Source organism: Somniosus microcephalus, chromosome 16, assembly GCF_052327205.1.
Source record: "Somniosus microcephalus isolate GS21.2 chromosome 16, FLI_Smic_1.0, whole genome shotgun sequence".
Lineage (NCBI taxonomy): Eukaryota > Metazoa > Chordata > Chondrichthyes > Squaliformes > Somniosidae > Somniosus > Somniosus microcephalus.
Window position 1 is genome coordinate 4,531,159 of NC_141002.1, and position 27,478 is coordinate 4,558,636.

The 27,478-nt window shown below is 56.9% G+C and overlaps 1 protein-coding gene across 4 annotated transcripts in view; it reads right to left on the reverse strand.

Moving 5' to 3' along the window:
• The window catches only part of mical3a (microtubule associated monooxygenase, calponin and LIM domain containing 3a), a 706,722-nt gene that overhangs the window by 350,203 nt on the left and 329,041 nt on the right, over positions 1 to 27,478 (reverse strand). For all 4 annotated transcript variants that reach the window (XM_086008561.1, XM_086008560.1, XM_086008562.1 and 1 more), the window contains 2 exons: positions 19,892 to 20,078; positions 10,383 to 10,465 (listed from right to left, as the gene is read on the reverse strand). In XM_086008561.1, the coding sequence (XP_085864687.1) occupies positions 10,383 to 10,465; positions 19,892 to 20,078 (270 nt within the window). The remainder of the gene's footprint in view (positions 1 to 10,382; positions 10,466 to 19,891; positions 20,079 to 27,478) is intronic.

Consider the following 27,478-nt stretch of genomic DNA (forward strand, 5'->3'; position numbering starts at 1 on the left):
CACAGACTGTCCACAACAGGACCGGGAACACAGGGACTGTGCAAACCAGGACCGGGAACACACGGACTGTACACAACAGGATCGGGAACACACGGACTGTACACAACAGGACCGGGAACACACGGACTGTACACAACAGGACCGGGAACACACGGACTGTACACAACAGGACCGGGGACACAGACTGTACACAACAGGACCGGGAACACACGGACTGCACACAACAGGACCGGGAACACACGGACAGTACACAATAGGACCGGGGACACACGGACTGTACACAACAGGACCGGGGACATACGGACTGTACACAACAGGACCGGGGACACACGGACTGTACACAACAGGACCGGGGACACACGGACTGTACACAACAGGGCCGGGAACACACGGACTGTACACAACAGGACCGGGAACATACAGACTGTGCACACCAGGACGGGGGACACACGGACTGTACACAACAGGACCGGGAACACACGGACTGTACAAAGCAGGACCGGGAACACACGGACTGTACACAACAGGACCGGGGACACACGGACTGTACAAAACAGAACCGGGGATACACGGACTGTACAAAACAGGACCGGGAACACACATAGACTGTACAAAACAGGACCGGTCACACAGACTGTACACAACAGGACCGGGTCACACGGACTGTACACAACAGGACCGGGGACACACGGACTGTACACAATAGGACCGGGACCAGACGGACTGTGCAAAACAGGACCGGGAACACACGGACTGTACACAACAGGACCGGGAACACACGGACTGTACACAACAGGACCGGGGACACACTGACTGTACAAAACAGGACCGGGGATACACGGACTGTACAAAACAGGACCGGGAACACACGGACTGTACACAACAGGACCGGGAACAAACGGACTGTATACAACAGGACCGGGGAAACACACGGAATGTACACAACAGGACGGGGAACACACGGACTGTACACAACAGGACCGGGAACACACGGATTGTACAAAACAGGACTGGGAACACACGGAATGTACACAACAGGACCGGGAACACATGGAGTGTACACAACAGGACCGGGGAACACACGGACTGTACACAACAGGACCGGGACACACGGACTCTACACAACAGGACCGGGGACACACGGACTGTACAAAACAGGACCAGGAACACACAGACTGTCCACAACAGGACCGGGAACACAGGGACTGTGCAAACCAGGACCGGGAACACACGGACTGTACACAACAGGATCGGGAACACACGGACTGTACACAACAGGACCGGGAACACACGGACTGTACACAACAGGACCGGGAACACACGGACTGTACACAACAGGACCGGGGACACAGACTGTACACAACAGGACCGGGAACACACGGACTGCACACAACAGGACCGGGAACACACGGACTGTACAAACCAGGACCGGGAACACAGGGACTGCACACAACAGGACCGGGGACACACGGACTGTACACAATAGGACCGGGGACACACGGACTGTACACAACAGGACCGGGGACATACGGACTGTACACAACAGGACCGGGGACACACGGACTGTACACAACAGGACCGGGGACACACGGACTGTACACAACAGGGCCGGGAACACACGGACTGTACACAACAGGACCGGGAACACACAGACTGTGCACACCAGGACGGGGGACACACGGACTGTACACAACAGGACCGGGAACACACGGACTGTACAAAGCAGGACCGGGAACACACGGACTGTACACAACAGGACCGGGAACACACGGACTGTACAAAGCAGGACCGGGAACACACGGACTGTACACAACAGGACCGGGGACACACGGACTGTACAAAACAGAACCGGGGATACACGGACTGTACAAAACAGGACCGGGAACACACATAGACTGTACAAAACAGGACCGGTCACACAGACTGTACACAACGACACGGACTGTACACAACAGGACCGGGGACACACGGACTGTACACAATAGGACCGGGACCAGACGGACTGTGCAAAACAGGACCGGGAACACACGGACTGTACACAACAGGACCGGGAACACACGGACTGTACACAACAGGACCGGGGACACACTGACTGTACAAAACAGGACCGGGGATACACGGACTGTACAAAACAGGACCGGGAACACACATAGACTGTACAAAACAGGACCGGGAACACACAGACTGTACAAAACAGGACCGGGAACACACAGACTGTACAAAACAGGACCGGGAACACACGGTGTGTACAAAACAGGACCGGGAACCCACGGACTGTACACACCAGGACCGGGGACACACGGAATGTACAAAACAGGACCGGGGGCACACGGACTGTACACAACAGGACCTGGGACACACGGACTGTACACAACAGCACCGAGAACACACGGACTGTACACAACAGGACCGGGAACACACGGACTGTACACAACAGGACCGGGAACACACGGTCTGTACACAGCAGGACCGGGAACACACGGACTGTACACAACAGGACCGGGGACACACGGACTGCACACAACAGGATCGGGAACACACGGACTGTACACAACAGGACCGGGAACACACGGACTGTACACAACAGGACCGGGAACACACGGACTGTACACAACAGGACCGGGAACACACGGACTGTACACAACAGGACCGGGGAAACACACGGAATGTACACAACAGGACGGGGAACACACGGACTGTACACAACAGGACCGGGAACACACGGATTGTACAAAACAGGACTGGGAACACACGGAATGTACACAACAGGACCGGGAACACACGGAGTGTACACAACAGGACCGGGGAACACACTGACTGTACACAACAGGACCGGGACACACGGACTGTACACAACAGGACCGGGGACACACGGACTGTACAAAACAGGACCAGGAACACACGGACTGTCCACAACAGGACCGGGAACACAGGGACTGTACAAAACAGGACCGGGGACACACGGACTCTACACACCAGGACCGCGAACACACGGACTGTACACACCAGGACCGCGAACACACGGACTGTACCCAACAGGACCGGGAACACACGGACTGTGCAAAACAGGACCGGGAACACACGGACTGCACACAACAGGACCGGGGACACAGACTGTACACAACAGGACCGGGAACACACGGACTGCACACAACAGGACCAGGAACACACGGACTGTACAAACCAGGACCGGGAACACAGGGACTGTACACAACAGGACCGGGAACTCAGGGACAGTACACAATAGGACCGGGGGCACACGGACTGTGCAAAACAGGACCGGGAACACACGGACTGTACACAACAGGACCGGGGAACACACGGACTGTACACAACAGGACCAGGACACACGGACTGTACACAACAGGACCGGGGACACACGGACTGTACACAACAGGACCGGGGACACACCAGAACCGGGAACACACGGACTATACACAACAGGACCGGGGAACACACGGACTGTACACAACAGGACCGGGACCACACACACTGTACAAAACAGGACCATGAACACACTGACTGTCCACAACAGGACAGGGGAACACACGGACTGTACACAACAGGACCGGGGAACACACGGACTGTACACAACAGGACCGGGGACACACGGACTGTACACAAAAGGACCGGGGACACACGGACTGTACACAACAGGACCGGGGACACACGGACTGTACACAACAGGACCGGGGACACACGGACTGTACACAATAGGACCGGGAACAGACAGACTGTACAAAACAGGACCGGGAACACACGGACTGTACACAACAGGACCAGGAACACAGGGACTGTGCAAACCAGGACCGGGAACAAACGGACTGTACACAAGAGGACCGGTAACACACGGACTGTACACAACAGGACTGGGAACACAGGGACTGTACAAACCAGGACCGGGAACACGGGGACTGTACAAACCAGGACCGGGAACACACGGACTGTACACAACAGGACCGGGAACACACGGACTGTACACAACAGGACCGGGAACACACGGACTGTAAAAAACAGGACCGGGAGCACACGGACTGTACACAACAGGACCGGGAACACACGGACTGTACACAACAGGACCGGGGACACACTGACTGTACAAAACAGGACCGGGGATACACGGACTGTACAAAACAGGACCGGGAACACACATAGACTGTACAAAACAGGACCGGGAACACACAGACTGTACAAAACAGGACCGGGAACACACAGACTGTACAAAACAGGACCGGGAACACACGGTGTGTACAAAACAGGACCGGGAACCCACGGACTGTACACACCAGGACCGGGGACACACGGAATGTACAAAACAGGACCGGGGGCACACGGACTGTACACAACAGGACCTGGGACACACGGACTGTACACAACAGCACCGAGAACACACGGACTGTACACAACAGGACCGGGAACACACGGACTGTACACAACAGGACCGGGAACACACGGTCTGTACACAGCAGGACCGGGAACACACGGACTGTACACAACAGGACCGGGGACACACGGACTGTACACAACAGGATCGGGAACACACGGACTGTACACAACAGGACCGGGAACACACGGACTGTACACAACAGGACCGGGAACACACGGACTGTACACAACAGGACCGGGAACACACGGACTGTACACAACAGGACCGGGGAAACACACGGAATGTACACAACAGGACGGGGAACACACGGACTGTACACAACAGGACCGGGAACACAAGGATTGTACAAAACAGGACTGGGAACACACGGAATGTACACAACAGGACCGGGAACACACGGAGTGTACACAACAGGACCGGGGAACACACGGACTGTACACAACAGGACCGGGACACACGGACTGTACACAACAGGACCGGGGACACACGGACTGTACAAAACAGGACCAGGAACACACGGACTGTCCACAACAGGACCGGGAACACAGGGACTGTACAAAACAGGACCGGGGACCCACGGACTGTACACACCAGGACCGCGAACACACGGACTGTACACACCAGGACCGCGAACACACGGACTGTACCCAACAGGACCGGGAACACACGGACTGTGCAAAACAGGACCGGGAACACACGGATTGTACACAACAGGACCGGGAACACACGGACTGTACACAACAGGGCCGGGGACACACTGACTGTACAAAACAGGACCGGGAACACACAGACTGTACAAAACAGGACCGGGAACACACGGTGTGTACAAAACAGGACCGGGAACCCACGCACTGTACACACCAGGACCGGGGACACACGGAATGTACAAAACAGGACCGGGAACACACGGACTGTACACAACAGGACCTGGGACACACGGACTGTACACAACAGGACCGGGAACACACGGACTGTACACAACAGGACCGGGGACACACGGACTGTACACAACAGGACCGGGAACACACGGTCTGTACACAACAGGACCGGGAACACACGGACTGTACACAACAGGACCGGGGACACACGGACTGTACACAACAGGACCGGGAACACACGGACTGTACACAACAGGACCGGGAACACACGGACTGTACACAACAGGACCGGGAACACAAGGACTGTACACAACAGGACCGGGAAGACACGGACTGTACACAACAGGACCGGGAACACACGGACTGTACACAACAGGACCGGGGAAACACACGGAATGTACACAACAGGACGGGGAACACACGGACTGTACACAACAGGACCGGGAACACACGGATTGTACAAAACAGGACTGGGAACACACGGAATGTACACAACAGGCCCGGGGAACACACGGACTGTACACAACAGGACCGGGACACACGGACTGTACACAACAGGACCGGGGACACACGGACTGTACAAAACAGGACCAGGAACACACAGACTGTCCACAACAGGACCGGGAACACAGGGACTGTGCAAACCAGGACCGGGAACACACGGACTGTACACAACAGGACCGGGAACACACAGACTGTACACAACAGGACCGGGAACACACGGACTGTACACAACAGGACCGGGGACACACGGACTGTACACAACAGGACCGGGAACACACGGACTGCACACAACAGGACCAGGAACACACGGACTGTACAAACCAGGACCGGGAACACAGGGACTGTACACAACAGGACCGGGAACACACGGACAGTACACAATAGGACCGGGGACACACGGACTGTACAAAACAGGACCGGGAACACACAGACTGTACACAACAGGACCGGGGAACACACGGACTGTACACAACAGGACCAGGACACACGGACTGTACACAACAGGGCCGGGGACACACGGACTGTACACAACAGGACCGGGGACACACCAGAACTGGGAACACACGGACTGTACACAACAGGACCGGGGAACACACGGACTGTACACAACAGGACCGGGACCACACACACTGTACAAAACAGGACCAGGAACACACTGACTGTACACAACAGGACCGGGGAACACACGGACTGTACAAAACAGGACCAGGAACACACTGACTGTACACAACAGGACCGGGGAACACACGGACTGTACACAACAGGACCGGGGACACACGGACTGTACACAACAGGACCGGCGACACACGGACTGTACACAACAGGACCGAGGACACACGGACTGTACACAACAGGACCGGGGACACACGGACTGTACACAATAGGACCGGGAACAGACGGGCTGTACAGAACAGGACCGGGAACACACGGACTGTACACAACAGGACCAGGAACACAGGGACTGTACAAACCAGGACCGGGAACAAACGGACTGTACACAAGAGGACCGGTAACACACGGACTGTACACAACAGGACTGGGAACACAGGGACTGTACAAACCAGGACCGGGAACACAGGGACTGTACAAACCAGGACCGGGAACACACGGACTGTACACAACAGGACCGGGAATACACGGACTGTACAAACCAGGACCGGGAACACAGGGACTGTACAAACCAGGACCGGGAACACACGGACTGTACACAACAGGACCGGGGACACACGGACTGTACAAACCAGGACCGGGAACACAGGGACTGTACACAACAGGACCGGGGACACACGGACTGTACACAACAGGACCGGGGACACACGGACTGTGCACAACAGGACCGGGGCCACACGGACTGTACACAACAGGACCGGGGACACACGGACTGTACACAACAGGACCGGGGACACACGGACTGTACACAACAGGACCGGGGACACACGGACTGTACACAACAGGACCGGGGACACACGGACTGTACACAACAGGACCGGGGACACACTGACTGTACACAACAGGACCGGGGACACACGGACTGTACACAACAGGACCGGGGACACACGGACTGTACACAACAGGACCGGGGACACACGGACTGTACACAACAGGACCGGGGACACACGGACTGTACACAACAGGACCGGGGACACACGGACTGTACACAACAGGACCGGGGACACACGGACTGTACACAACAGGACCGGGGACACACGGACTGTACACAACAGGACCGGGGACACACGGACTGTACACAACAGGACCGGGGACACACGGACTGTACACAACAGGACCGGGGACACACGGACTGTACACAACAGGACCGGGGACACACGGACTGTACACAACAGGACCGGGGACACACGGACTGTACACAACAGGACCGGGAACACACGGACTGTACACAACAGGAGCGGGAACACACGGACTGTACACAACAGGACCGGGAACACACGGACTGTACACAACAGGACCGGGAACACACGGACTGTACACAACAGGACCGGGAACACACGGACTGTATACAACAGGACCGGGGAAACACACGGAATGTACACAACAGGACGGGGAACACACGGACTGTACACAACAGGACCGGGAACACACGGATTGTACAAAACAGGACTGGGAACACACGGAATGTACACAACAGGACCGGGAACACATGGAGTGTACACAACAGGACCGGGGAACACACGGACTGTACACAACAGGACCGGGACACACGGACTCTACACAACAGGACCGGGGACACACGGACTGTACAAAACAGGACCAGGAACACACAGACTGTCCACAACAGGACCGGGAACACAGGGACTGTGCAAACCAGGACCGGGAACACACGGACTGTACACAACAGGATCGGGAACACACGGACTGTACACAACAGGACCGGGAACACACGGACTGTACACAACAGGACCGGGAACACACGGATTGTACACAACAGGACCGGGGACACAGACTGTACACAACAGGACCGGGAACACACGGACTGCACACAACAGGACCAGGAACACACGGACTGTACAAACCAGGACCGGGAACACAGGGACTGTACACAACAGGACCGGGAACACACGGACAGTACACAATAGGACCGGGGACACACGGACTGTACACAACAGGACCGGGGACATACGGACTGTACACAACAGGACCGGGGACACACGGACTGTACACAACAGGACCGGGGACACACGGACTGTACACAACAGGGCCGGGAACACACGGACTGTACACAACAGGACCGGGAACACACAGACTGTGCACACCAGGACGGGGGACACACGGACTGTACACAACAGGACCGGGAACACACGGGCTGTACACAACAGGACCGGGGACACACGGACTGTACAAAACAGGACCGGGGACACACGGACTGTACACACCAGGACCGCGAACACACGGACTGTACACACCAGGACCGCGAACACACGGACTGTACACAACAGGGCCGGGGACACACATAGACTGTACAAAACAGGACCGGGAACACACAGACTGTACAAAACAGGACCGGGAACACACAGACTGTACAAAACAGGACCGGGAACACACGGTGTGTACAAAACAGGACCGGGAACCCACGCACTGTACACACCAGGACCGGGGACACACGGAATGTACAAAACAGGACCGGGAACACACGGACTGTACACAACAGGACCTGGGACACACGGACTGTACACAACAGGACCGGGAACACACGGACTGTACACAACAGGACCGGGGACACACGGACTGTACACAACAGGACCGGGAACACACAGACTGTACACAACAGGAGCGGGAACACACGGACTGTACACAACAGGACCGGGAACACACGGACTGTACACAACAGGACCGGGAACACACGGACTGTACACAACAGGACCGGGAACACACGGACTGTACACAACAGGACCGGGGAAACACACGGAATGTACACAACAGGACGGGGAACACACGGACTGTACACAACAGGACCGGGAACACACGGATTGTACAAAACAGGACTGGGAACACACGGAATGTACACAACAGGCCCGGGGAACACACGGACTGTACACAACAGGACCGGGACACACGGACTGTACACAACAGGACCGGGGACACACGGACTGTACAAAACAGGACCAGGAACACACAGACTGTCCACAACAGGACCGGGAACACAGGGACTGTGCAAACCAGGACCGGGAACACACGGACTGTACACAACAGGACCGGGAACACACGGACTGTACACAACAGGACCGGGGACAGTCCTCAGCAGCTGTGAGCTCCATGTGAGATGCCTGGAATTTGCCTGCAGTTGCAGTGCCGCAGCTTCGAATCACATTGTTGCACTGATGCCATCCTAGGCAGTATGTACAGTCCAGCAGATGTGTGCAGCTTGTGGTGGGGGCGGGGAGACTGAAGTGGGGGTGGGCTGGTGTCTCAGGTTGGCAAGTGGTGAGCTATCTGGTGGTGAATGAGGTGCCATGACATGTAAAAGGTTTCTTCTATGGCAAGGACTGACCTGGTAAATGTGTCGGGCGTTAGGTACAAGCAGACTGACCCAACAGAGCCACCCTGCTGCTGGGGATCCCAGAACCCGAGGGTCCTCTGCATACAGGCTAGGACACTGGCCACTGAGGCCAGGGTACAGTACAGATGGTGGGCAACATGGTGGAGGCGGATACCAAACCCCACGCATGGCCAGAAGTAGCTTCCCGGTGCCCGGAGAGTGTGCAGCGGTATCTCAGCAACGGCGGGCACCGTTTCCAGGAGACGGGGCCATGAGTGCCACAGACTACTTGGATATTGAAGCTGAGCCCAATCCTTATCCATCATGATATGCACATTATTCGAGCAGGAGATGCTGGATAGTCATCAGGATCTGGGACCCTGGCTCACTCCTTACTCTTGAGCAGGTCAGGGATGCTGAGGCCACCTGCGGCCCTCCTGCAATCCCAGCTGAGCTCGGTGAGCTCCGCACCGACCACGGAACAGGCCTGGGGCGATGCTGCTGTGTGTGTGTCAATGTCACCAGGGAAAGTCCCTCATAAAGGAAAACTGTTTGTACGTTGGGATCCCAGTGAGAGAGCCTTCCCCTCCCCCAAGAACTCCCGAGTGTGGGGCGGTACCTGGGTGTTTGCCGGAGGTGTCGCTGGCCTCTTCCTCGCCTCACGTCCCGCAAACCGGTAGTGAGGCTTGCAGTAGAATTTTCCTGTAAAATAATGGGATCGATTAAAGAAACTAACGTTCCCCGTACAATAACCCGGCAACACTCACCGTACAATAACTCGGCAACACTCACTGTACAATAACCCGGCAACACTCCCCGTACAATAACCCGGCAACACTCCCCGTACGGTAACCCGGCAACACTCCCCGTACAATAACCCGGCAACACTCCCCGTACAATAACCCGGCAACACTCCCCGTACAATAACCCGGCAACACTCCCCGTACAATAACCCGGCAACACTCCCCGTACAATAACCCGGCAACACTCCCCGTACAATAACCCGGCAACACTCCCCGTACGGTAACCCGGCAACACTCCCCGTACAATAACCCGGCAACACTCCCCGTACAATAACCCGGCAACACTCCCCGTACAATAACCCGGCAACACTCACCGTACGGTAACCCGGCAACACTCCCCGTACAATAACCCGGCAACACTCCCCGTACAATAACCCGGCAACACTCCCCGTACAATAACCCGGCAACACTCCCCGTACAATAACCCGGCAACACTCCCCGTACAATAACCCGGCAACACTCCCCGTACGGTAACCCGGCAACACTCCCCGTACAATAACCCGGCAACATTCCCCGTACGGTAACCCGGCAACACTCCCCGTACAATAACCCGGCAACACTCCCCGTACAATAACCCGGCAACACTCCCCGTACAATAACCCGGCAACACTCACCGTACGGTAACCCGGCAACACTCCCCGTACAATAATCCGGCAACACTCCCCGTACAATAACCCGGCAACACTCACCGTACGGTAACCCGGCAACACTCCCCGTACAATAACCCGGCAACACTCACCGTACGGTAACCCGGCAACACTCCCCGTACGGTAACCCGGCAACACTCCCCGTACAATAACCCGGCAACACTCCCCGTACAATAACCCGGCAACACTCCCCGTACAATAACCCGGCAACACTCCCCGTACAATAACCCGGCAACACTCCCCGTACGGTAACCCGGCAACACTCCCCGTACAATAACCCGGCAACACTCACCGTACGGTAACCCGGCAACACTCCCCGTACAATAACCCGGCAACACTCCCCGTACAATAACCCGGCAACACTCCCCGTACAATAACCCGGCAACACTCCCCGTACGGTAACCCGGCAACACTCCCCGTACAATAACCCGGCAACACTCCCCGTACAATAACCCGGCAACACTCCCCGTACGGTAACCCGGCAACACTCCCCGTACGGTAACCCGGCAACACTCCCCGTACAATAACCCGGCAACACTCCCCGTACTATAACCCGGCAACACTCCCCGTACAATAACCCGGCAACACTCCCCGTACAATAACCCGGCAACACTCCCCGTACAATAACCCGGCAACACTCCCCGTACGGTAACCCGGCAACACTCCCCGTACAATAACCCGGCAACACTCCCCGTACAATAACCCGGCAACACTCCCCGTACGGTAACCCGGCAACACTCCCCGTACAATAACCCGGCAACACTCCCCGTACAATAACCCGGCAACACTCCCCGTACAATAACCCGGCAACACTCCCCGTACAATAACCCGGCAACACTCCCCGTACAATAACCCGGCAACACTCCCCGTACAATAACCCGGCAACACTCCCCGTACAATAACCCGGCAACACTCCCCGTACAATAACCCGGCAACACTCCCCGTACAATAACCCGGCAACACTCACCGTACAATAACCCGGCAACACTCCCCGTACAATAACCCGGCAACACTCCCCGTACAATAACCCGGCAACACTCCCCGTACAATAACCCGGCAACACTCCCCGTACAATAACCCGGCAACACTCCCCGTACAATAACCCGGCAACACTCCCCGTACAATAACCCGGCAACACTCCCCGTACAATAACCCGGCAACACTCCCCGTACAATAACCCGGCAACACTCACCGTACAATAACCCGGCAACACTCCCCGTACAATAACCCGGCAACACTCACCGTACAATAACCCGGCAACACTCACCGTACAATAACCCGGCAACACTCCCCGTACAATAACCCGGCAACACTCACCGTACAATAACCCGGCAACACTCCCCGTACAATAACCCGGCAACACTCACCGTACAATAACCCGGCAACACTCCCCGTACAATAACCCGGCAACACTCCCCGTACGGTAACCCGGCAACACTCCCCGTACAATAACCCGGCAACACTCCCCGTACAATAACCCGGCAACACTCACCGTACGGTAACCCGGCAACACTCCCCGTACAATAACCCGGCAACACTCCCCGTACAATAACCCGGCAACACTCACCGTACGGTAACCCGGCAACACTCCCCGTACAATAACCCGGCAACACTCCCCGTACAATAACCCGGCAACACTCCCCGTACAATAACCCGGCAACACTCACCGTACGGTAACCCGGCAACACTCCCCGTACAATAACCCGGCAACACTCCCCGTACAATAACCCAGCAACACTCACCGTACAATAACCCGGCAACACTCCCCGTACAATAACCCGGCAACACTCCCCGTACAATAACCCGGCAACACTCCCCGTACAATAACCCGGCAACACTCCCCGTACAATAACCCGGCAACACTCCCCGTACAATAACCCGGCAACACTCCCCGTACAATAACCCGGCAACACTCCCCGTACGGTAACCCGGCAACACTCCCCGTACGGTAACCCGGCAACACTCCCCGTACAATAACCCGGCAACACTCCCCGTACAATAACCCGGCAACACTCCCCGTACAATAACCCGGCAACACTCCCCGTACAATAACCCGGCAACACTCCCCGTACAATAACCCGGCAACACTCCCCGTACGGTAACCCGGCAACACTCCCCGTACAATAACCCGGCAACACTCCCCGTACAATAACCCGGCAACACTCCCCGTACAATAACCCGGCAACACTCCCCGTACAATAACCCGGCAACACTCCCCGTACAATAACCCGGCAACACTCCCCGTACAATAACCCGGCAACACTCCCCGTACGGTAACCCGGCAACACTCCCCGTACAATAACCCGGCAACACTCCCCGTACAATAACCCGGCAACACTCCCCGTACAATAACCCGGCAACACTCACCGTACAATAACCCGGCAACACTCCCCGTACAATAACCCAGCAACACTCCCCGTACAATAACCCGGCAACACTCCCCGTACGGTAACCCGGCAACACTCCCCGTACAATAACCCGGCAACACTCCCCGTACGGTAACCCGGCAACACTCCCCGTACAATAACCCGGCAACACTCCCCGTACAATAACCCGGCAACACTCCCCGTACAATAACCCGGCAACACTCCCCGTACAATAACCCGGCAACACTCCCCGTACGGTAACCCGGCAACACTCCCCGTACGGTAACCCGGCAACACTCCCCGTACAATAACCCGGCAACACTCCCCGTACAATAACCCGGCAACACTCCCCGTACAATAACCCGGCAACACTCCCCGTACAATAACCCGGCAACACTCCCCGTACAATAACCCGGCAACACTCCCCGTACGGTAACCCGGCAACACTCCCCATACAATAACCCGGCAACACTCCCCGTACAATAACCCGGCAACACTCCCCGTACAATAACCCGGCAACACTCCCCGTACAATAACCCGGCAACACTCCCCGTACAATAACCCGGCAACACTCCCCGTACAATAACCCGGCAACACTCCCCGTACGGTAACCCGGCAACACTCCCCGTACAATAACCCGGCAACACTCCCCGTACAATAACCCGGCAACACTCCCCGTACAATAACCCGGCAACACTCACCGTACAATAACCCGGCAACACTCCCCGTACAATAACCCAGCAACACTCCCCGTACAATAACCCGGCAACACTCCCCGTACGGTAACCCGGCAACACTCCCCGTACAATAACCCGGCAACACTCCCCGTACAATAACCCGGCAACACTCCCTGTACAATAACCCGGCAACACTCCCCGTACAATAACCCGGCAACACTCCCCGTACAATAACCCGGCAACACTCCCCGTACAATAACCCGGCAACACTCCCCGTACAATAACCCGGCAACACTCCCCGTACAATAACCCGGCAACACTCCCCGTACAATAACCCGGCAACACTCCCCGTACGGTAACCCGGCAACACTCCCCGTACGGTAACCCGGCAACACTCCCCGTACAATAACCCGGCAACACTCCCCGTACGGTAACCCGGCAACACTCCCCGTACAATAATCCGGCAACACTCCCCGTACAATAACCCGGCAACACTCACCGTACGGTAACCCGGCAACACTCCCCGTACAATAACCCGGCAACACTCCCCGTACAATAACCCGGCAACACTCACCGTACGGTAACCCGGCAACACTCCCCGTACAATAACCCGGCAACACTCCCCGTACAATAACCCGGCAACACTCCCCGTACAATAACCCGGCAACACTCCCCGTACAATAACCCGGCAACACTCCCCGTACAATAACCCGGCAACACTCCCCGTACAATAACCCGGCAACACTCCCCGTACAATAACCCGGCAACACTCCCCGTACAATAACCCGGCAACACTCCCCGTACGGTAACCCGGCAACACTCCCCGTACAATAACCCGGCAACACTCCCCGTACAATAACCCGGCAACACTCCCCGTACAATAACCCGGCAACACTCCCCGTACAATAACCCGGCAACACTCCCCGTACAATAACCCGGCAACACTCCCCGTACAATAACCCGGCAACACTCCCCGTACAATAACCCGGCAACACTCCCCGTACAATAACCCGGCAACACTCACCGTACGGTAACCCGGCAACACTCCCCGTACAATAACCCGGCAACACTCCCCGTACAATAACCCGGCAACACTCCCCGTACAATAACCCGGCAACACTCCCCGTACAATAACCCGGCAACACTCCCCGTACAATAACCCGGCAACACTCCCCGTACGGTAACCCGGCAACACTCCCCGTACAATAACCCGGCAACACTCCCCGTACAATAACCCGGCAACACTCACCGTACGGTAACCCGGCAACACTCCCCGTACAATAACCCGGCAACACTCCCCGTACAATAACCCGGCAACACTCACCGTACAATAACCCAGCAACACTCACCGTACAATAACCCGGCAACACTCCCCGTACAATAACCCGGCAACACTCCCCGTACAATAACCCGGCAACACTCCCCGTACAATAACCCGGCAACACTCCCCGTACAATAACCCGGCAACACTCACCGTACAATAACCCGGCAACACTCCCCGTACAATAACCCGGCAACACTCCCCGTACAATAACCCGGCAACACTCACCGTACAATAACCCAGCAACACTCACCGTACAATAACCCGGCAACACTCCCCGTACAATAACCCGGCAACACTCCCCGTACAATAACCCGGCAACACTCCCCGTACAATAACCCGGCAACACTCCCCGTACAATAACCCGGCAACACTCCCCGTACAATAACCCGGCAACACTCCCCGTACGGTAACCCGGCAACACTCCCCGTACAATAACCTGGCAACACTCCCCGTACAATAACCCGGCAACACTCCCCGTACAATAACCCGGCAACACTCCCCGTACAATAACCCGGCAACACTCACCGTACGGTAACCCGGCAACACTCCCCGTACGGTAACCCGGCAACACTCCCCGTACAATAACCCGGCAACACTCCCTGTACAATAACCCGGCAACACTCCCCGTACAATAACCCGGCAGCACTCCCCGTACAATAACCCGGCAACACTCCCCGTACAATAACCCGGCAACACTCACCGTACGGTAACTGGGATCGGGGGGGGATTGGGGATGGAGGGGGGATTGGGGGGTTGGGGATGGGGGGTTGGGGATAGGGGGTTGGGGATAGGGGGTTGGGGATGGGGGGTTGGGGATAGGGGGTTGGGGATAGGGGGTTGGGGATGGGGGGTTGGGGATAGGGGGTTGGGGATAGGGGGTTGGGGATGGGGGGTTGGGGATGGGATATGGGGTTGTGGATGGGGGGGTTGGGGAGCAGGGGGGAGGTTTGGGCGGAGGGGGATGTTTGGGCGGAGGGGGCTGTTTGGGCGGAGGGGGGATGTTTGGGCGGAGGGGGATGTTTGGGCGGAGGGGGCTGTTTGGGCGGAGAGGGATGTTTGGGCGGAGGGGGATGTTTGGGCGGAGGGGGATGTTTGGGCGGAGGGGGATGTTTGGGCGGAGGGGGATGTTTGGGCGGAGGGGGGATGTTTGGGCGGAGGGGGGATGTTTGGGCGGAGGGGGATGTTTGGGCGGAGGGGGATAGGGGGGAGGGGGGATGTTTGGGCGGAGGGGGGATGTTTGGGCGGAGGGGGATGTTTGGGCGGAGAGGGATGTTTGGGCGGAGGGGGGATGTTTGGGCGGAGGGGGCTGTTTGGGCGGAGAGGGATGTTTGGGCGGAGGGGGATGTTTGGGCGGAGGGGGATGTTTGGGCGGAGGGGGATGTTTGGGCGGAGGGGGATGTTTGGGCGGAGGGGGATGTTTGGGCGGAGAGGGATGTTTGGGCGGAGAGGGATGTTTGGGCGGAGGGGGATGTTTGGGCGGAGGGGGGATGTTTGGGCGGAGGGGGATAGGGGGGAGGGGGGATGTTTGGGCGGAGGGGGATGTTTGGGCGGAGGGGGATGTTTGGGCGGAGGGGGATGTTTGGGCGGAGAGGGATGTTTGGGCGGAGGGGGATGTTTGGGCGGAGGGGGATGTTTGGGCGGAGGGGGGATGTTTGGGCGGAGGGGGATGTTTGGGCGGAGGGGGATGTTTGGGCGGAGGGGGGATGTTTGGGCGGAGGGGGGATGTTTGGGCAGAGGGGGATGTTTGGGCGGAGAGGGATGTTTGGGCGGAGGGGGATGTTTGGGCGGAGGGGGATGTTTGGGCGGAGGGGGATGTTTGGGCGGAGGGGGGATGTTTGGGCGGAGGGGGGATGTTTGGGCGGAGGGGGGATGTTTGGGCGGAGGGGGATGTTTGGGCGGAGGGGGATAGGGGGGAGGGGGGATGTTTGGGCGGAGGGGGATGTTTGGGCGGAGGGGGATAGGGGGGAGGGGGGATGTTTGGGCGGAGGGGGATGTTTGGGCGGAGGGGGATGTTTGGGCGGAGGGGGATGTTTGGGCGGAGAGGGATGTTTGGGCGGAGGGGGATGTTTGGGCGGAGGGGGGATGTTTGGGCGGAGGGGGATGTTTGGGCGGAGAGGGATGTTTGGGCGGAGGGGGGATGTTTGGGCGGAGGGGGATGTTTGGGCGGAGGGGGATAGGGGGGATGTTTGGGCGGAGGGGGGATGTTTGGGCGGAGGGGGATGTTTGGGCGGAGAGGGATGTTTGGGCGGAGGGGGGATGTTTGGGCGGAGGGGGATGTTTGGGCGGAGGGGGATGTTTGGGCGGAGTGGGATGTTTGGGCGGAGGGGGATGTTTGGGCGGAGGGGGATGTTTGGGCGGAGGGGGGATGTTTGGGCGGAGGGGGATGTTTGGGCGGAGGGGGATGTTTGGGCGGAGGGGGATGTTTGGGCGGAGGGGGGATGTTTGGGCGGAGGGGGATAGGGGGGAGGGGGATGTTTGGGCGGAGGGGGATGTTTGGGCGGAGGGGGATGTTTGGGCGGAGGGGGATGTTTGGGCGGAGAGGGATGTTTGGGCGGAGGGGGATGTTTGGGCGGAGGGGGGATGTTTGGGCGGAGGGGGGATGTTTGGGCGGAGGGGGGATGTTTGGGCGGAGGGGGATGTTTGGGCGGAGGGGGGATGTTTGGGCGGAGGGGGATGTTTGGGCGGAGAGGGGATGTTTGGGCGGAGGGGGATGTTTGGGCGGAGGGGGATGTTTGGGCGGAGGGGGATGTTTGGGCGGAGGGGGGATGTTTGGGCGTAGGGGGGATGTTTGGGCGGAGGGGGGATGTTTGGGCGGAGGGGTATGTTTGGGCGGAGGGGGATAGGGGGGAGGGGGGATGTTTGGGCGGAGGGGGGATGTTTGGGCGGAGGGGGATGTTTGGGCGGAGAGGGATGTTTGGGCGGAGGGGGGATGTTTGGGCGGAGGGGGATGTTTGGGCGGAGGGGGGATGTTTGGGCGGAGGGGGATGTTTGGGCGGAGGGGGATGTTTGGGCGGAGAGGGATGTTTGGGCGGAGGGGGATGTTTGGGCGGAGGGGGATGTTTGGGCGGAGAGGGATGTTTGGGCGGAGGGGGATGTTTGGGCGGAGGGGGATGTTTGGGCGGAGGGGGATGTTTGGGCGGAGGGGGGATGTTTGGGCGGAGGGGGGATGTTTGGGCGGAGGGGGGATGTTTGGGCGGAGGGGGATGTTTGGGCGGAGGGGGATAGGGGGGAGGGGGGATGTTTGGGCGGAGAGGGATGTTTGGGCGGAGGGGGGATGTTTGGGCGGAGGGGGATGTTTGGGCGGAGGGGGATGTTTGGGCGGAGGGGGATGTTTGGGCGGAGGGGGATGTTTGGGCGGAGGGGGGATGTTTGGGCGGAGGGGGGATGTTTGGGCGGAGGGGGATGTTTGGGCGGAGGGGGGATGTTTGGGCGGAGGGGGATGTTGGGGCGGAGGGGGATGTTTGGGCGGAGGGGGATGTTTGGGCGGAGGGGGATAGGGGGGAGGGGGGATGTTTGGGCGGAGGGGGATGTTTGGGCGGAGGGGGATGTTCGGGCGGAGGGGGATGTTTGGGCGGAGAGGGATGTTTGGGCGGAGGGGGATGTTTGGGCGGAGGGGGGATGTTTGGGCGGAGGGGGGATGTTTGGGCGGAGGGGGGATGTTTGGGCGGAGGGGGATGTTTGGGCGGAGGGGGGATGTTTGGGCGGAGGGGGGATGTTTGGGCGGAGGGGGATAGGGGGGAGGGGGGATGTTTGGGCGGAGGGGGGATGTTTGGGCGGAGGGGGGATGTTTGGGCGGAGGGGGATGTTTGGGCGGAGGGGGATGTTTGGGCGGAGAGGGATGTTTGGGCGGAGGGGGGATGTTTGGGCGGAGGGGGGATGTTTGGGCGGAGGGGGGATGTTTGGGCGGAGGGGGGATGTTTGGGCTGAGGGGGGATGTTTGGGCGGAGGGGGATGTTTGGGCGGAGGGGGGATGTTTGGGCGGAGGGGGGATGTTTGGGCTGAGGGGGGATGTTTGGGCGGAGGGGGGATGTTTGGGCGGAGGGGGATGTTTGGGCGGAGAGGGATGTTTGGGCGGAGGGGGATGTTTGGGCGGAGGGGGATGTTTGGGCGGAGGGGGATGTTTGGGCGGAGGGGGATGTTTGGGCGGAGGGGGATGTTTGGGCGGAGGGGGGATGTTTGGGCGGAGGGGGGATGTTTGGGCGGAGGGGGGATGTTTGGGCTGAGGGGGGATGTTTGGGCGGAGGGGGGATGTTTGGGCAGAGGGAGGGTCTCGATGAGCAGAGTTTTTGATGCCCTTGGCAGTGACCTTACCATTCTCCGGGTTGTAGGCGTATGTGGAGAGGCGGAGTGTCGTGCCGCAGTATTCACACTTGAAGCAGCCGCGGTGGAAGAACTTCCCTTCAGCGCTGAGGCGCTCCATCACATAGACCCGCTTCCCGCAGAAATAGCAAACGTCACTGCCTCCAAACTGTGTGGGGAACTCCTTCTTCAATGTTTGCTAGAATGAGAGTGTCTGTTACTGGAGGCAGGATCAAGAGGGAACAGCACTCCACCTCCACCCAGCAGTACTGGGCTCCTCCCCCCACCACCCCCACCACCAGCCCCTGAACACCCCATCCATTCACATAAACGGCGTACGGTGGGCCTCATTCTCTGAGCCTGCCGGGAACCACACAAATTCGCACACACTGCCCGCAGTTTTCCAACTAAGTGCCAGCCATCGTTCGGTGGAATCACTCTCACCAGAGTCAGAAGGTCATGTGTTCAAGTCTCTCTCCAGAGACCTGAGCCCATAATCGAAGCTGAAAATCTAGTGCAATAATGAGTGAGTGCTGCACTGTCAGAGATGCCATCTTTCAGATGAGAGATTAACTGAGCGTCTCCCCTCTCAGGTGAATGTAAAAGATCCCAAGGCACCATTCGAAGAAGAGCAGGAGAGTTCTCCCCAGTGTCCAGGCCAATATTTATCCCTCAACCAACATCACTAGAACAGATTATCTGGTTATCATCACATTGCTGTTTGTGGGAACTTGCTGTGCGCAAATTCGCTGCAGCGTTTCTTATATCATGACACTGACTGCACTTCAAAACTGCTTCATTTGCTGTTGAGCACTTTGGGACATACTGAGGTTTTGAAAGGTGCTGTACAAATACAAACCTCTCTTTACTCATCCTCCATCCCTGCTGCTGAAAGCGTTTCTGAGCAAGCTGTCAATTTCTAAAGCTGGTACCCGGAGGTCAGAAGGCTGTTTTTTGAAATAGTGGTGAGCTTGCCACATGAACTTCTGTGCATCGTAAAGTGAAGACCTCTGTTATCAAGGTTTGTGAAGAATTCATATTGGGTGCATTGTTCCCTGTAATTTCATTTGGCGACGCCCGACCCCTTTAAGGAGCTGAGGAGGCCATTCAAAATACCGCGCACGTGCAGTTTATCTCGTTGAAAAGCCGGCAAGCCGACTGTGAGAGGTCCCTGGAGTGCTGTGCAGCCGCACAGCTTACAGGAACCATTGGGTGCAAAGACAGATCTGCAGCCAGGCCTCGCCTCCAGCCCCCGCCTCCAGCCCCGTCCCCTGGAGCCAGGCCTCGCCTCCAGCCCCTTCCCCTGCAGCCAGGCCTCGCCTCCAGTCCCGTCCCCTGCAGCCAGGCCTCGCCTCCAGCCCCGTCCCCTGCAGCCAGGCCTCGCCTCCAGCCCCGTCCCCTGGAGCCAGGCCTCGCCTCCAGCCCCTTCCCCTGCAGCCAGGCCTCGCCTCCAGCCCCGTCCCCTGCAGCCAGGCCTCGCCTCCAGCCCCTTCCCCTGCAGCCAGGCCTCGCCTCCAGCCCCGTCCCCTGGAGCCAGGCCTCGCCTCCAGCCCCTTCCCCTGCAGCCAGGCCTCGCCTCCAGCCCCGTCCCCTGCAGCCAGGCCTCGCCTCCAGCCCCGTCCCCTGCAGCCAGGCCTCGCCTCCAGCCCCGTCCCCTGGAGCCAGGCCTCGCCTCCAGCCCCTTCCCCTGCAGCCAGGCCTCGCCTCCAGCCCCGTCCCCTGGAGCCAGGCCTCGCCTCCAGCCCCTTCCCCCTGCAGCCAGGCCTCGCCTCCAGCCCCGTCCCCTGCAGCCAGGCCTCGCCTCCAGCCCCGTCCCCTGCAGCCAGGCCTCGCCTTCAGCCCCGTCCCCTGCAGCCAGGCCTCGCCTCCAGCCCCGTCCCCTGCAGCCACCCCACGCCCCATACAGTCTCACGCTTGGCACATACGGGACTAACACTTTTGTACACTCACAGGGGACGTGCTTACCAGCTCTTTCCTGTCTACAAGGGGCTTAGGCTGGTCTTGCTTCTGAAGCTGTTTGACTATCTGTTCAGACAATGAACTCACTCCCCCCGTGTACCTCTTGATATACCTCTAATCAGCCATAAGTGGGGGAGGCAGGGAGGAAGGGTGGAGAAGGATGAGGAGGAGTTGTAGGAGGAGGAGGGGGAATAGGGGGAAGGGGAGGAGGAGGATTAGAGGGAAAAATACAATGAGAAAAGTTCAGAAAAGTTTGATTAAATGAGTGTCGATAAAAGTACTGCAGATTGCTAAGTGTTTAACCCGGAGCTCTTTCTCATCAATCATTTTCCAGAGCCTTTTAATATGATTAGAAAGCAAAATCAAAAATACACACAATGTGAAATCACAAAACTAATATATCATTTGTATTAGTAAACCACAAACATGCCTTAAACTGCCATCACTTCTACGGAAAACCCTTGTGTGTCTCAGTATCAGCTCCTGTACATGTACAGCACACGGTGGGTGAAAGGGAACAATTCACTATCATCTGGTACTATACAGCCTGTGTGTGTCTCAGTGTCAGCTCCTGTACATGTACAGCACACGGTGGGTGAAAGGGAACAATTCACTATCATCTGGTACTATACAGCCTGTGTGTGTCTCAGTGTCAGCTCCTGTACATGTACAGCACACAGTGGGTGAAAGGGAACAATTCACTATCATCTGGTACTATACAGCCTGTGTGTGTCTCAGTGTCAGCTCCTGTACATGTACAGCACACGGTGGGTGAAAGGGAACAATTCACTATCATCTGGTACTATACAGCCTGTGTGTGTCTCAGTGTCAGCTCCTGTACATGTACAGCACACGGTGGGTGAAAGGGAACAATTCACTATCATCTGGTACTATACAGCCTGTGTGTGTCTCAGTGTCAGCTCCTGTACATGTACAGCACACGGTGGGTGAAAGGGAACAATTCACTATCATCTGGTACTATACAGCCTGTGTGTGTTTCAGTGTCAGCTCCTGTACATGTACAGCACACAGTGGGTGAAAGGGAACAATTCACTATCATCTGGTACTATACAGCCTGTGTGTGTTTCAGTGTCAGCTCCTGTACATGTACAGCACACAGTGGGTGAAAGGGAACAATTCACTATCATCTGGTACTATACAGCCTGTGTGTGTCTCAGTGTCAGCTCCTGTACATATACAGCACACGGTGGGTAAAAGCTGCTTTAAGAATTTAAGTACAGGAAACTTTGTGCTATCCGGCACCGACGGGACCGAGCTGTTGCTGTTCCCTCAAAACTGCCGGACATACCAGCGTTAATGTTAAAACATACGGATCTCCGTATCTGGCAACAAACACTGTTGCTTAGCAACAGCTTCTAAACAGTCGGCCGTACCTTGGAAGCGTCTCTGTCGCTTAGCAACAGCTTCAGAGAGACTTTGCAGAGCCTGACTGTTGGGAAAAAAAGCCACGAGAAGAAAAAAAACCTAACAAAACGGCTCCTGATTTTTGCCGGTGGCTCGAGCTTGCCGGGCATTTAGTCTCCGGATAACACACAGTTTCCTGTATAGAACGACTCACTCTGCCCCTTGGTACTGACACAATCTCAGCAGGTAATCACAGTGAGAAGAGAGGAGCGTGAAGCAGAAGAGTTTAGAAAACTGAGCAAGGTTCATATATTATCGCCAGGGTAGGTATCGAGGCCTTGTGCCAGGCTGGGTTAACATGGCCAGGGTCAGTATCGAGGCCTTGTGCCAGGCTGGGTTAACATGGCCAGGGTCAGTATCGAGGCCTTGTGCCAGGCTGGGTTAACATGGCCAGGGTCAGTAGTGCGGCCTTGTACCCGGCTGGGTTAACATGGCCAGGGTCAGTAGTGCGGCCTTGTACCCGGCTGGGTTAACATGGCCAGGGTCAGTAGTGCGGCCTTGTGCCAGGCTGGGTTAACATGGCCAGGGTCAGTATCGAGGCCTTGTGCCAGGCTGGGTTAACATGGCCAGGGTCAGTATCGAGGCCTTGTGCCAGGCTGGGTTAACATGGCCAGGGTCAGTATCGAGGCCTTCTGCCAGGCTGGGTTAACATGGCCAGGGTCAGTATCGAGGCCTTGTACCCGGCTGGGTTAACATGGCCAGGGTCAGTATCGAGGCCTTGTGCCAGGCTGGGTTAACATGGCCAGGGTCAGTATCGAGGCCTTGTACCAGGCTGGGTTAACATGGCCAGGGTCAGTGTCGAGGCCTTGTACCCGGCTGGGTTAACATGGGAAGGGTCAGTATCGAGGCCTTGTGCCAGGCTGGGTTAACATGGCCAGGGTCAGTATCGAGGCCTTGTGCCAGGCTGGGTTAACATGGCCAGGGTCAGTATCGAGGCCTTGTGCCAGGCTGGGTTAACATGGCCAGGGTCAGTAGCGAGGCCTTGTACCCGGCTGGGTTAACATGGCCAGGGTCAGTATCGAGGCCTTGTACCAGGCTGGGTTAACATGGCCAGGGTCAGTATCGAGGCCTTGTACCCGGCTGGGTTAACATGGGAAGGGTCAGTATCGAGGCCTTGTGCCAGGCTGGGTTAACATGGCCAGGGTCAGTATCGAGGCCTTGTGCCAGGCTGGGTTAACATGGCCAGGGTCAGTATCGAGGCCTTGTGCCAGGCTGGGTTAACATGGCCAGGGTCAGTAGCGAGGCCTTGTACCCGGCTGGGTTAACATGGCCAGGGTCAGTATCGAGGCCTTGTACCCGGCTGGGTTAACATGGCCAGGGTCAGTATCGAGGCCTTGTGCCAGGCTGGGTTAACATGGCCAGGGTCAGTATCGAGGCCTTGTGCCAGGCTGGGTTAACATGGCCAGGGTCAGTATCGAGGCCTTGTGCCAGGCTGGGTTAACATGGCCAGGGTCAGTAGCGAGGCCTTGTACCCGGCTGGGTTAACATGGCCAGGGTCAGTATCGAGGCCTTGTACCTGGCTGGGTTAACATGGCCAGGGTCAGTATCGAGGCCTTGTGCCAGGCTGGGTTAACATGGCCAGGGTCAGTATCGAGGCCTTGTGCCAGGCTGGGTTAACATGGCCAGGGTCAGTATCGAGGCCTTGTGCCAGGCTGCGTTAACATGGCCAGGGTCAGTATCGAGGCCTTGTACCCGGCTGGGTTAACATGGCCAGGGTCAGTATCGAGGCCTTGTGCCAGGCTGGGTTAACATGGCCAGGGTCAGTATCGAGGCCTTGTGCCAGGCTGGGTTAACATGGCCAGGGTCAGTATCGAGGCCTTGTGCCAGGCTGGGTTAACATGGCCAGGGTCAGTATCGAGGCCTTGTGCCAGGCTGGGTTAACATGGCCAGGGTCAGTATCGAGGCCTTGTGCCAGGCTGGGTTAACATGGCCAGGGTCAGTATCAAGGCCTTGTGCCAGGCTGGGTTAACATGGCCAGGGTCAGTATCGAGGCCTTGTACCCGGCTGGGTTAACATGGCCAGGGTCAGTATCGAGGCCTTGTGCCAGGCTGGGTTAACATGGCCAGGGTCAGTATCGAGGCCTTGTACCCGGCTGGGTTAACATGGCCAGGGTCAGTATCGAGGCCTTGTGCCAGGCTGGGTTAACATGGCCAGGGTCAGTATCGAGGCCTTGTACCCGGCTGGGTTAACATGGCCAGGGTCAGTATCGAGGCCTTGTGCCAGGCTGGGTTAACATGGCCAGGGTCAGTATCGAGGCCTTGTACCCGGCTGGGTTAACATGGCCAGGGTCAGTATCGAGGCCTTGTACCCAGCTGGGTTAACATGGCCAGGGTCAGTATCGAGGCCTTGTGCCAGGCTGGGTTAACATGCCCATAGAATCATAGAAGATAGGAGCAGGAGTAGGCCATTCGGCCCCTCGAGCCTGCTCCGCCATTCAATGAGATCATGGCTGATCATCCAAACTCAGTACCCTGTCCCTGCCTTCTCCCCATATCCCTTGATCCCTTTAGCCTTAAGAAATACATCTAACTCCTTCTTGAATATATTTAATGAATTGGCCTCCACTGCCTTCTGTGGCAGAGAATTCCACAGGTTCACCACTCTCTGGGTGAAGAAATTCCTCCTCATCTCAGTCCTAAATGGCTTACCCCTTATCCTTAGACTATGACCCCTAGCTCTGGACTCCCCGGCCATCGGGAACATCCTTCCTGCATCTAGTCTGTCCAGGCCTGACAGAATTTTATAGGTTTCGATGAGATCCCCTCTCAATCTTCTAAACTCCAGTGAGTATAAGCCCAATTGACACAATCTCTCCTCATACGTCATTCCTGCCATCCCAGGTATCAGCCTGGTGAATCTTCGCTGCACTCCTTCCATGGCAAGGACATCCTTCCTCAGATAAGGCGACCAAAACTGCACACAATACTCAAGGTGCGGTCTCACCAAGGCCCTGTATAACTGCAGCAAGACATCCTTGTTCCTGTACTCGAACCCTCTTGCTACGAAGGCCAACATACCATTTGCCTTCTTAACCGCCTGCTGCACCTGCATGCTTACCTTCAGCGACTGGTGCACAAGAACACCCAGGTCTCTTTGCACTTCCCCTTCTCCCAATCTATTGCCATTCAAATAATAATCTGCCTTCCTGTTTTTGCCACCAAAGTGGATAACCTCACATTTGTCCACATTATAGTGCATTTGCCATGTTTCTGCCCAATCACCCAACCTGTCCAAATCGTACTGGAGTTTCACGACATCCCCCTCACAGCACACACACCCACCCAGCTTTGTGTCGTCTGCAAATTTGGAGATACTACATCCAATTCCCTCGTCCAGATCATCATTAATATATATTGTGAACAGCTGGGGTCCTAGGCCCGATCCTTGCGGTACCCCACTAGTCACTGCCTGCCACTCAGAAAACGACCCGTTTATTCCAACTCTTTGCTTTCTATCTGCCAACCAGTTCTCTATCCAAGTCAATACCTTGCCCCCAATCCCATGTGCCTTAACTTTGCAAGCTAATCTCTTATGCGGGGCCTTATCGAAAGCCTTCTGAAAATCCAAATACACCACATCCACTGGTTCTCCCTTATCTATTTTACCACTTACTTCCTCAAAAAATTCCAGTAGATTAGTCAAGCACGATTTACCTTTTGTAAATCCATGTTGACTTTGTCCGATCCTGTCACTGCTTTCCAAGTGCTCTGCTATTACATCTTTTATAATAGACTCTAGCATTTTCCCCACTACCGATGTCAGGCTTACCGGTCTATAATTCCCCGTTTTCTCTCTACCACCTTTTTTGAATAGTGGGGTAACATTAGCTACCCTCCAATCCATGGGTACTGTTCCAGAGTCTATCGAGTTCTGGAAGATGACCAGCAATGCATCTACTATCTCCAGGGCCACTTCCTTAAGTACCCTAGGATGTAGATTATCAGGCCCTGGGGATTTATCGGCCTTCAATCCCGTCAACTTCCCCAACACCATTTCCCTACAAATACTGATTTCTTTCAGTTCCTCCCTCTCATTAGTCCCTATGTTCCCCGACATCTCTGGGACATTATTTGCGTCCTCCTTTGTGAAGACAGAACCAAAATATGTATTTAATTGGTCTGCCATTTCTTTGTTCCCCATTATAAATTCCCCTGATTCTGACTGCCCAGGGTAGGGATCGAGGCCTTGTACCAGGCTGGGTTAACATGGCCAGGG